The following is a 12,897-nucleotide window of genomic DNA, read 5'->3' as shown; positions in this document are numbered from 1 at the left end:
AAGACACTGAAGATGTGACATGTGCCTCAGTCTAGACACAGGACTGTTACTGACAGTTACTGAACAGTATGTTCTGTTTGTATAGGCTACTATATATGTACATACCACAAAGAGATGCAGTTTCACTTCAGTCCTGTTTGTGCAGTATTTCCTGCAGTTTGAAAGAACTACTGCCATTTCTTGTAAATGGTGGAAGGAGGGGTGAGCAGCAGTTGAAATGTGGAGCTATCTGATAGTATAAGCAGCATACTGACTAGTGCTGAGCAAGCAGCAACCTGCAGGTTTGAAAACAGAGCAGATAGGTGATTCTAGCATTATTTCCTAAATTAAACTACTAATATGTCCATCTGCTGATCATGAAATTTATTACTCAGTTATAATCGACCTGATATGATTTATGCAAATCATTTGGTAACTTCATATGAACGTCAGCATAGATATTTTTACAGATTAATAGGTCAAACAAGGTTAAAACTGCTGTGTACATTTTCAGTTTACAAAGTCCATTGAAAAGTCTGTGACAGCCATCCCACAATTTTAAGCCGCCTCCTCTTTGTCCCATCTCTACTTCATTCTTCATAACATAGGTTGGTTTGCAGTCTAATAATATTAATACTGCTTATAATCAATTATTTGGGTGTGGTGATGGCGCGATAGATAAGACATATGCCTTTGGTGTGAGCGACCATGTCTCCCCGAGCAAGACATTCAGTAGGTATTTGATGTTCTCAGTCTCAAACAGAGCTTAACCATGTTGTGTGACATGCTTCAGCAAAAACAAATATTAATGGGATAGAAAGTTGCAGATGCTTAAGTCATATTTAAACATCTTGCTGTTTGTTAACTGTGTAACTGAACACATTAGCTTTTATGTTGAATTTGATTTCATGTTGAACAGCGTGCCTTTATTTTTATTATAAACTATGCTTTAACATGATGATTGTCATCTTGTCATCTTCAATCACATCATTATTAGAACTCTTAAAAAAGTGGTTGTTTGAGTCCATTAAATGCATGGTAATACACATGCACGTGTGTGCCAGTGATCTAGCTGGTAACACCTCCATCTCATTTTGCAGCAGGAAAAACCCTGATATTCCCATCTATATAATAATGAAACTGAAACTTCCACATGGAGCTTCAGTTTCACTTTTATTGTGTAACCACTGCAGCTAGATGTGGGTGTGGTTCGGGCCATTTTAAAGAGGGCAGCAGCCAGTCTGAACTCAGTGTCTTCACTTCATCTGCGATACTTCGTAATCTTCAACTCAAACATGACCAGCAACTATTACAACCCAAACATGAGCAGCAACTTAGGTATGTTATGATACTGTATCTTATGTATGGATGTTTTAAAGTACAATTATTTTAAGGTAATATAAAAGTGATCACAGCTAAATCTAATTGTATGTACATCGGCGTCGCCAGGTCATTTTTACCAGCGCTTTATCCCTGAATGTTTTGACTGAAGCCACGAATGTAGCTCAACAAGAACATCAAAAATATTGTCCGTATTATTATTATGCAATAATCATCATGACGCAGCCTGTCTTGCAGGAGGATACTCGCAATAATATTGCTACATTATGTTTGAAGTTCACCTAACGTGAACGAGCTGAAGTAAGCATTTGTGTGGATGTGTAGTGAGATTTCTGTCTGATCACAAGTGTTTTCATTTTCCGTTTTTCACCTCTAATGAAGAGCAGTGCGCTCGTCTCGTCCAGTACAGTCCCAAACAGGCTCTGTGTCTGTCAGACGGTCTAAAGAGGGTAGCCTACAACCCTATCAGCAGAGCAATAACGCAGGCTAATGCACAGCAGTGGGGCAGGTAGATTTTGTTAAAATATTATGACTTCATTCTCATTAGATTGCGATTTTATTCTTGTAATATTACGACTTTTGTCTCAAAATATTATTTTGCAGATGTCAGAGAGAACACAGATGTGTGGGAGAGATTGGTAATGTGAAGAAAGTTTTTAACATGAGCAGAAAACCTGCTGAAACATAGGAGCTACTAAAGTCGAGGAGTTTCTAACTGAAGTAAAATGAATTAATTTAACATTGAGGTGAAAAGCTGCACATTATAAGACTTTAGGCTAGGTGCCTACATGTTTTTTGACTCAGCAGGAATGCAATTAATTAAGAAAAGTTTATATACAGGAGAAACATATCTGACAGCAATACAGAATGCCTGAGAGCCTTACTGCATTATATTACACTATATTTTTTATATTTTCAATTGTCACCTGAATTTTGTGTTTCCTTTTATATAAATAAACATTTCCTCAAATTGTTGCAGACAAATTCACCAGAATGCAGGAGATTAATTGATTAAAGCCCAAATTTAAATATAGACATATTTATAATTTTGTATGTCTTATTTAAGTTTTCCAAAATGATAATCTGACTACAAATTCGGGAGTAGCCTACCTTTAAAAATAATGATTTCTTGGTGCACATAATGAGCCTGCACTGTTAACTGATACTGAGAAGTTTGTTAATTTATTTAGGCTGTTGTATTTCCTACTGTTTGATTTGATTTATTTGATCCCACATTTATTGTATATTTTAATTGAATTTAGCTAACAGCTCAATCTGCAATTGCATCCATATTTCTTTATATGCAGGGACTGTTTAGATTTAAAATCTTCTGGTGTGTTTCTAGGCTGGAGTTTTTATAATTTAGCAGTATTGATTTGCTATTTGTGATATGTGTGTGCCAGCTGACAAGAGAACAGACATATATACTACTTTGTTTTTGTGCAAGTTAAACTACGTCCCAGTGTCTTCTCAATTTTCTGGCTACATACACATAGTTTACACATTTAGACAATTAAATGCCTATTTTATACCTTTATAATTATCATGCCTTTATGGTCTATGCTTACTTTCTTTGATTTAGAGACACCTTAGCACTTTTGCATTGTTATTTATGTTCATATAAAATGTCTGTTATTATAATATAATACAATTCATCACATCTTTGAAAAAGTAGAATAGATATAGCAGGTTACAGAAATCAGACTTAATGTAGGTAATCTGACTCCACTGTGGCATGACGTCCACATATGTGGTCAGTTGGTTTTTGGTATAAAACCTACAATTTAATTTATAAAACATAAACAATTAAGTTAATAACACTTTATGTACTACTATTTTTTTTGTTTTTTTTTTACCTTGATTGACCCCCTTGAATAAAAGTTTTTCACAGATACAGTGGATGGTCTACACACCCCTGTTAAAATGGCAGTAAAATAATGAGACAAAGATAAATCATGTCAGACCTTTTTCCACCTTTAATGTGACCTATAATGTGAACAATTCAATAGAAAAACTAACTGAAATCTTCGAGGGGGAAAAATGAAAAATAAAACAATAACCTGGTTGCATAAGTGTGCACACCCTCTTATAACTGGGGATGTGGCTGTGTTCAGAATGAACCAATCACATTCAAAGTCAGGTTAACTAGAAATCATTTCACACCTGCCATCATTTAAAGTGACTCTGATTAATCACAAATAAAGCTCAGCTGTTCTAGTAGGATTTTCCTGATATTTTCTTAGTTGCATATCAGAGCAAAAGCCATGGCCCGCAGAGAGCTTTCAAAGCATCAGAGAGATCTCATTGTAGAAAGACAGGAGACGGGTACAAAATAATTTCCAAAGCATTAGATAACCATGGAACACAGTGAAGACAGTCATCATCAAGTGGAGAAAATATGGCACAACTGTGACTTTACCAAGAACTGGATGAAAAACATCCAAGCACAGCTGAAGTTTGCAAAAACAAACATCAAGTCCCCCAAAAGCATGTGGGAAAATGTGTTATGGTCTGATGAAACCAAGGTAGAACTTATTGGCCATAATTCCAAAAGGTATGTTTGGTGCAAAAACAACACTGCACATCACCCAAGGAACAGCATACCCACAGTGAAGGTGGTGGCAGCATCATGCTTTGGGGCTGTTTTTCTTCAGCTGGAACCGGGCCTTAGTCAGGGTGGAGGGAATAATGAATAGTTCCAAATACCAGGAAATTTTGGCACAAAACCTTCAGGCATCCATTAGAAAGAGGAAGAGGAAGTTCACCATTCAGCACTACAACTGCCCAAAGTACACATCCAAATCCACAAAAGCATGGTTTCACCAGAAGAAGATTAATTTGGAATGGCCCAGCCAGAGCCCAGACCTGAATCCAATTGAACATCTGTGGGGTTATCTGAAGAAGGCTGTGCACAGGTGATGTCCTTGCAATCTGACAGATTTGGAGCGCTTTTGCAAAGAAGAGTGGGCAAATACTGCCACATGAAGATGTGCCATGCTAATAGACTCCTACCCAAAAAGACTGACTGCTGTAATAAAATCAAAAGGTGCTTCAACAAAGTATTACTCTAAGGGTGTGCACACTTATGCAACCAGGTTATTTGAGGATATTTTTTCATTTATTTTTCATTTTTCCCCCTCAAAGATTTCAATTTGTTTTTCAATTGAATTGTTCACATTATAGGTCACATAAAAGGTGGATGATTTATCTTTGTCTCATTATTTTACATCATGAGGACCTGGCATTTTAACAGGGGTGTGTGGACTTTTTCTAACCACTGTATGCCTGAGGAATTTAGCACATGGCAATCCGTATCGGCCATCTTGAATTGATGAGGTCATCAAGCAATTTGGAAAACATAACCACTTTCACAGTGTTGCTATCAATCAACCAACACTGTCCTCAAATGACTTGGAGAAAATAACTATGATATATTAACCAAAAATGGAGTTAAAACAACTGTCGATCAATTGTGCATGAGAGGGTATTTCCTGATGTATGCTCTTAATGTCACTCATTGTTCTACACAGGAAGCACCAGAACAAATGATGAGGAGCTGAGGATAGTGATTGTGGGGAAGACTGGAATTGGGAAGAGTGCCACTGGAAACACCATTCTGGGACGAGAGTGCTTTGAATCAAAGTTCAGTGCAAAGTCCATGACTGTAGACTGTTCTAAGGGCAAAGCTGAGGTGGATGGGCAACAGGTTGCCGTCATTGACACCCCGGGCCTGTTTGACACCAGGGTTGGTATAGAAAAAACGACTACAGATATATGCCAGTGCATCTCTTACGCTTCTCCTGGACCCCATGTGTTCCTGGTGACCATCAGGTTGGGCAGATACACTGAAGAGGAACAGCAGACTGTGCAAATGATTCAAGAAATCTTTGGCCAGGCTGCAGACAGATACAGCATGGTTCTCTTTACTGGTGGTGACCTTCTTGAAGACACCACTGTTGAGGACTTCTTGAATGGCAGCCCAGAACTTCAAGAACTCGTGGGCAGATGTAACGGCCAGTACCATGTCTTCAACAACAAGGAGAAGAAGGATCGCTCTCAGGTCACTGAGCTGCTCCAGAAGATCAGAAATATAGTCCAGAGGAACGGAGGAAGCCACTACACCACCGAGATGTTCCAAGAGGCTGAGAGGGCAATTGAAGAGGAGAAACAACGCATCCTGAAAGAGAAGGAAGAGCAAATACAGAAAGAAAGAGAGGAACTTGAAAGGAAAATTCAAGATAAATATGAAAAAGAAATGGAGAAAATAAATGAGAAACTCCAGGCCGAGAGAGAGAGGGAGATGAAAGAGATAGAGGAGGAGACGAAGAGGGAGAAGGAGGAGATGAATGAGGAAAGAAAGAGGGAGAGGGAAGAGCTAGAAAGACAGAGACAGAGAGAGCGTGAGGAGAGAGAAAAGGAGAAAAATGAGCTAACTGAACAGTATGAGAAAGACTTGAGAGAGGAAAGACAAAAGTTGCAGTCCAGATGTGAAAAGGAGGCCAGGGATGAAGCTGAGGGGTTTAATCCATTAGCTCATCTGGTATATCATGTTGAAATTATAGCTGGAGCACTTCTACAATTTGCAAGGGCATTTAAGCGCTTGTTCAAGTGAGTGTTCCCAAATTCAGGCTGTTTAACTACAGAGGAACCATCCAGATGCTCCGACACAGGAACAAAGTATAAAATATAAAGAAATCCACACAGAAATATAATCACAATTTCTTTTTCCCCAATTATTTGAGTGAACAAAGCAAATTTTATTTGTTGTTGATTTGAGCTATATACACTGCAGGTTAGGAAGGCTAAGTCACTCATCATAACATAGTTTCAAATTACCATCTAGTGTTCTTTTTACATGAGTAGGCCTATGTGACTATGACATAAGGAGATATTTGTGTGTATATCAACATTTGCCAGTATAAAATGTTGCATATCATTTATATTTTAAGATGATATCAGAACTCAAGCTAGGTTTTACATTAAATGACCTATTATTTTAAGTTCTCATTTTTTGTATTTTAAATCACTGCCCTTTTTCCCCCCTGCAGACAGAGATCTCATCAAAGTCTGTCTTCTGATGCTTTTAGGTGCGTTTGACTCATAGGTTTGACTTCATGAGGCGCATTTGCAACTCACGTTAGACCAAGTCGGCGAAAGTCAGCCGCAGTCATCTCGAACGTACCTTTTGTCTTTTGCTGAGAGGTGGCGCCACCTAGTGGGTTCACAATATAAACAGTATACCATTTTCACTCTGGTTTTGGTTAATTGAATTTATTGTAACTATAGCATTTTGTCCTTCATTGGTTTATGTTTACATATGCCACTCAAGAACAACTGTGCGCATGTGCATGGGATGGCGATGAGCAATGTGTCCCTGAGCAAGACACTAAACCCCTAGTTGCTTCAGAGGCGTGCGACCTCTGACATATAGAGCAATTGTAAGTCGGTTTGGATAAAAGCATCAGCTAAAGGAATTAATGTAATGTGCTGAACTGAACTAGAAATAAAGATGTCATATTAAGACCAAACCTTTGTCAAAGTAATAATTAACTGTCCAATCAAGAGTTCACAGGTCACTGGTTTTTCAGGAACTTGGGAGTCACTGAACTAATGGCAAAATGTTTGTTAAAAGCACAGACTAGGGTTCATTATTTGCACCACATTGTGTTGTCAAAAGAAAATAAGGTACACATTTATATTTCATATTCTTTGTTTTCATGACGGCACATGTTAGTTTGGCATTCATTTGACAGCCAATCTAATCTGCATAAAGCCGTAACTTTTTATCTATCAATACGGACAAAAAAATACATTTCTGATACTTCCCCAAGGCCCATTTTTATCCCTTTAGTTGGATAAATTTATGCTAAACAACACATTTAAATACCTAAACAGTATTTTTGACTGCACAAATGACTAAGATGACTAAACATGATTCAGTTGGCAAAAACAGTTTTTGATCACTTACGAGGAGAAACAAGTTTGACAACATTGACGTATCATCCCTTCTCAGTTGATATGGGAATCTTGTTAGCAAATAGCTGCTAATTTAGGCTACACATCCAGTTATGGTGCAACATTAGCATTCGATTGTGTTTCTAGCCACCTGACAAAATAGCATTCACTCTTTTTTAGCTCTGTTATTTTTCTCTAACAAACTTCTGAGGGAAATATCTGGATGTATCTTAGCTTCTAAATGCTCCACTATGTTCACCAGCTAGTCTCTAATCTGCTGTTTGGCACTCAGCGGTAATGGACAGTGGGTTTTTAAGAGAGTTTTTGCTAAACACATCTGCCTGATGCAGCTCTGTAAAGCCGAGCGCCTCTGCACATTCGGGTGATAATTCTCTGTAGCTTCATACTAAGAGGGACTTTCAAGATAGGAAGTAAATAAATCATTACAGATGATGCTAAGCTAAAGAGCCTCAGGTAAAAAACACAGTCCTACTATCTGTTTGATCATTGCGAGAGCCACACTCTCTCTCTATGTGCCACAGATAATGCTAAGAACAACCTCTCAATTCCAGCTCCAACAACCACTCACAATAAGAATGAAAATTATCTGTGTTCTCATCTGTGGCACAGTGATGGGGAGGGAGAGGTGGAGGATGAAGAAGGTAAAGAAAGAAGTTTTGCGACCTCGTGGCTGCTGGGTGCCTTGAAGTTGCACCACGCTTTATAAACTCAGTTCATTAAATATTCAACAACAAAAACAGATTTACTGCACAGGTTTTAAAGGCTGGAAATATCAAATCAAAATGTATCACGACCCAGACAAGAAGAGAAATTCCAACATTTCTACAGTTGAAACAAATAACAGCAGTAGCTACTAGTTACTCTGTGAGAAAGAAGTTACTTTTATATTCTTAGTCATCATTATCAATACAAGCAGGCAGTTCTTGTGAAGAGACAAATATGATTAAGTAGAAAATATAATTCACTATAAATCCTAGTTTTCAACATTTTTCAAATGAGGTTGAGGTGTCTCTTTGCCTAATGGTGAACATTTTTTCTATTGTGTGAAATATTAAACAATGCCAGGGGTGAAAAAACAGAGCAAAGACTTATTTCACATCTAGTAATGCCTAAACAAGATGCTGAATTTAACAAAAAGACAAAATCGAGAGGTTTGTCCACAAATGAATTAAAACACAAGCGAACAAATACAGAAAAGAAACATTTTTAATTAGTAACCATGAATATTACCTTTAACAGCTTTTATTAAAGTTATTTATTACGAACCTAAAAACCCAAAGACCAGAAAATGCCTGAGTTCATCCTGAAAAGTGAAAAATATTTAAGAATTACAAATAATGACCTACATTACAATATTAATTGTTTTAACTTTCACCCATTTCACTGTGTTTTAATGTGGTTAACAGCTGCTGTGTTTTGTGCAGTTATTGCTACTTAAAAGAGCACCTGCATCATCAGTGATTCACAGCATGAATAACCTGAAGTTCATGCCGGTTAGCAGCTCCACCTGTGGCCTCCAGGCTTTACTTTCTGTTCTGTTTGACGAGTTGTTCCACTTCCTTCATGAAGCGCAGGCAGAGCTCATCCTGCCACGGCAAGGCGACACACTGCACCGCCACGGGCAGACCCTCACCTCCAGACACAGCCTGAACACAAACAGCCGCCAACGGTCACAAACCAAGACCAGCATAGTCTTCTGCCTCCACTTACTGAACAACTGCGGAACTACTGTTTTAAGAGAGTCACTAAATGGCATGATATTAAAGTTTGGGTTGATACACAGGAACATAAGTTCAGAGGCGGGGCCAGAGGGGTCACTAGGGGTGGCATGGGCACCCCCTGGAATCTGACTGGTCCTTCCTGGTGTGCACCCTACCCCACAGATGAAAGGTAGTTTGCTTGTTAGTACCATGGATGGATCGCTGAACAGGCCAACCAAATACAGGCCCAGGGTTCAAGGACCACAGCCTATGTATGAAGTGACTTAACATTTCTTGTTGGAAAGTCAATTAAACGACCACAAAGAGATGCAAAAGAAAACGATTAAAAAGAACTAAAATGACTAAAAAGAGAGTTTTTTTTGGTAGTCCTCAGTCTTAGTGTCTCACTCCTTGTAGGAGGGGTGGGGGCCTTTCTGTGTCCAGAGGCCCATTGTCTCAATCTTTCCATAGCTGTAGGGTATTCAAGATATGCAGATATTCATTCTACAGTTTATTACTACAAAGAACCGGTGCTTTAAATTTGAGTGTTAAAACATTTTTATGAATGTTGTGCCCCAGTCCCACCCCTGTACACTAAAGTACAGCTAAAACGATTGTTGATTGATTATCCGTAATTTAGTACAATAGCGTAGTTAACCACAAGTCGTTTTTAAAAATACAGGTTCCAGCTTCTCATATGTGAAGGTTTGCAGCTTTGATTTGTCTTGTAGTACACAGAATATATTTAAGTTTTGGGCTGTTGGAAAGACAAAACAAGCAATCTGAAGACGTCACATAGAATGCCAGTGGGACTGACACTTTTTTGTTTCTTTCTGAGACACTAAAAGATTAAGCAATTAATAAAAAGAAAACAATCAGCCGGTTTATTGATGGTTAAAAAAAGTTAGTTAGTTACAGCTGTACTTCAAAGAAATACAAAAGTCAATATAAATCACGTGTTGTTCTAACTGTCTCAAAGTGTCTGTTGAATGAAAAGGTTTATTAACGTGACCATGACAAGTTGAAAAACTTAATGCTTGATGCTGCCCCTTTGTTGACAACAACTGCTTAATGCAACTATGTTGAGCCCCAACGCATTGTGGTGGTAATTACTTCACCGCGACAGCCCTACTTCCAGAATCATCATTAATTCAATCATTTGGCATCAGTCACCTCTTAGTGGCATGTCTTTCTTACCTGTTTGAAGACCATGTCCCAGTAGTCCTGATAAATGCCCTTATAATGCTTGAGTTCCTCCTCATCCTCTGCTGTCACCTTAGAAACAGGAACAACACCAGCGGGAAAGTTGAGGAGATTGTAAAGCATCGTGTAAGTGAGAGCATCTGGGAAGGCAGAAGAGTGAAACAATGTTATACTGTTTTTTGTAGTATATATAATATTATTGCTGTTCTGTGTGGTAATCATCTGCATAATTTACAGTGCTGTGAAAAGATAATTGATAGTGATTTTTAAATGTAATGAACACTGCAATCTTTATATGTGCAAGAGTGAATTCCTCTTTTCCTTCAGTGTTTCAAGATTCAGTGACTTGCTCTTGTTCAGAAACCACACAGTGAGTCTGCAACGTCGTCACAGGAAGGGAGGCACTGTATGAGATTCAGTTTTTGAATATTACAGTATGGCCCCAAAGCCCCCTTCTCTTTCAGGTATTACACATAACTGCTCAGGGTACCGTACGGGTAGCGTTGCCGCAGTATAAGAAGTTGTAGGCTGGTCCGATCACAGGGCACAGCAGCACGTCGATGTTGCATCTTCTCCAGTTTTCTATTGTTTCACAAATGTAGTCCTAAGGAAAACACAAGAGAATTAAATTTCACCTGTATGCACTGATACGTGCACAAGCATCATTAGCTGACAGCTAAAAGTACCTCAACAGCTGCATGCTGCTTCCACAGATTAGGAACAGACCTAAAAATAAGGAAAGAATCAGTATGTTTTGGCGTTTTGCCCATTACGTGCAGTGTCTGATTAATTCCAAAATTACTTTCTCACCCAACTCCAGCGATAGCATTAAAGACAGCAGAACCACGAGGAGACTGTGAAAGACAAGTTTAACTTAAAACACACAAAGTACAAAATCACTCAGTTACTATTTTATGAAATAACTGCCATGGTCATTTTCAAACCAAAATCATGCTCAATGTACAGTTTTGTTATCTTTAGTCTGTATTTATGCAGGTCTATCACAGACGGAGATAACTCACCAGAGGCTTGAGGAGGAATGAGAGGGTTTTCTTCAACCACTTAGGAAGATAGTAAGGTAAAACCTGTGATCTGAGACAGGGGTCCACAGGGCCCCCCTCCCTAAAACAGAAACAATGAAGGGTCATTGGCATACAACAGAACAATCCATTCAATGTGATTTGAATGTGGTTTACTGTAATATTAAGTTAGGTATAATTAAGTTTCAGAACATAGCATTCAAAAATAAATATTAAAACTCTTTGAAACTGTACTTTGGCACAGCAGAGCTTTGAGCTAAATGCTAACATCACCATGCTAACGTGCGCAGAATGACAATGCCAACATGCCGATCTTAACATGTTAGCACTAAACACACACAAGTACAGTTATTAAGGTATTTGGTCATAAATCAAAGTATTAGATTAAAATTTACCTGATGATAAGGCTAAAAGTTATTACAATTCATACTGAGGAGAACATACAGTACGTGTGCACCAAATTTCATGACAGTCTGTCTAATAGTTTTCAGAAGATTTCACTTTAAAGCACAAATGTAAACTTCACGGTGGCGCCAAAGGAAAAGTCAGGGGACCAAAGCCTTTTTCTTCCTTGAGAGAATGTGCCCCTTTTCTGGGGTGCTTTATAAAAAAAAAAAATATAATCCAAATATCGGGTCGAGAGATGAGACTTTGGAGTTCCGATGCCCTCTCTCCCTCCCTCTCTCTCTCTGTACATCAGACACACAGACAGACAGAAAAGCAGGCAGGCAGCAGTCGCTCCCAGCTCCTCTCCCAGGTAGTGATGGCAAGTTCGAATCTTTTGACAGACTCGAATCTTCAAATGTCATTCATTAAAATGAACTAATCTGTTTGAGTCATTTCGTTCATTTGAACTAGGATGGTTATTGCGAGGCTGCAGCCCTCTAGTGGGCGATTAAAAACCTCTTGATTATTCTTTATCATCTTTCTATAAAGCCCCATGGGGCCACAACCAAACCATGTAAAAACCACAGAAATATGTTGTCAATATTCAGTCGCCACAACTTTGGCTAAATCAGTCCATTTTTACAATCTCTCCTGAGTATACAACCAGATCAGCCATATATATGAGAGCAACAAAGAAATATTAAAACATAATACAAACACAGCAGTTTGGCAGTTCTGGATGCAGAATGGTCCACATCAGGGCCCTGTTTCAGAAAGCAGGTTCAACAAACTGAGTGTAAACATGAACTCTGGGTTGACGAACTCTGAGCTGTCAAACTCCAAGTTTACCTTTTCAGAAAGGCCGGTCAGAATACAGTTGCTGGTCATATAATTAGAATATCATCAAAAAGTTGATTTATTTCAGTAATTCCATTCAAAAAGTGAAACTTGTATAATGTATACATTCATTACACACAGACTGATATATTTCAAGTGTTCATTCCTTTTAATTTTGATGATTATAACTGACAACTAATGAAAACCCCAAAATCAGGATGTCAGAAAATTAGAATATTGTGAAAAGGTTCAATATTGAAGACACCTGGTGCCACACTCTAATCAGCTAATTAACTCAAAACACCTGCAAAGGCCTTTAAATGGTCTCTCAGTCTAGTTCTGTAGGCTACACAATCATGGGGAAGACTGCTGACTTGACAGCTGTCCAAAAGACGACCATTGACACCTTGCACAAGGAGGGCAAGACACAAAAG

The 12,897-nt window shown here is 38.5% G+C and overlaps 3 protein-coding genes across 5 annotated transcripts in view; 2 read left to right on the top strand and 1 right to left on the bottom strand.

Moving 5' to 3' along the window:
* The window catches only part of lpxn (leupaxin), a 665,334-nt gene that overhangs the window by 503,635 nt on the left and 148,802 nt on the right, over window positions 1-12,897 (top strand). The gene's annotated exons all lie outside the window — the stretch shown is intronic.
* On the top strand, window positions 1,216-6,848 carry LOC123970787 (GTPase IMAP family member 9-like). The gene is made up of 2 exons (XM_046049097.1): window positions 1,216-1,317; window positions 4,851-6,848. The coding sequence occupies exons 1-2, from the start codon at window positions 1,275-1,277 to the stop codon at window positions 5,930-5,932; spliced, it is 1,125 nt and encodes a 374-aa protein (XP_045905053.1). The 5' UTR covers window positions 1,216-1,274; the 3' UTR covers window positions 5,933-6,848.
* Window positions 7,964-12,897, bottom strand: part of LOC123970770 (vitamin D3 hydroxylase-associated protein) — a 16,807-nt gene continuing 11,873 nt past the window's right edge. The window contains exons 10-15 of one of the 3 annotated variants that reach the window (XM_046049064.1): window positions 11,222-11,321; window positions 11,010-11,053; window positions 10,886-10,925; window positions 10,690-10,803; window positions 10,194-10,271; window positions 7,964-8,942 (exon numbers count right to left, since the gene is read on the bottom strand). In XM_046049064.1, coding sequence (XP_045905020.1) covers window positions 8,820-8,942; window positions 10,194-10,271; window positions 10,690-10,803; window positions 10,886-10,925; window positions 11,010-11,053; window positions 11,222-11,321 — 499 coding nt within the window. In that variant the 3' untranslated portion in view covers window positions 7,964-8,819. Of the gene's footprint in view, window positions 8,943-10,193; window positions 10,340-10,689; window positions 10,804-10,885; window positions 10,926-11,009; window positions 11,054-11,221; window positions 11,322-12,897 lie in introns of all 3 variants that reach the window. The other 2 variants (XM_046049063.1, XR_006825053.1) reach the window with 2 other exon arrangements.

Source organism: Micropterus dolomieu, linkage group LG05, assembly GCF_021292245.1.
Source record: "Micropterus dolomieu isolate WLL.071019.BEF.003 ecotype Adirondacks linkage group LG05, ASM2129224v1, whole genome shotgun sequence".
NCBI classification, from domain to species: domain Eukaryota; kingdom Metazoa; phylum Chordata; class Actinopteri; order Centrarchiformes; family Centrarchidae; genus Micropterus; species Micropterus dolomieu.
Note: the sequence above shows the minus strand (reverse complement) of the source record. Positions and strands in the feature narration are given on the sequence as shown.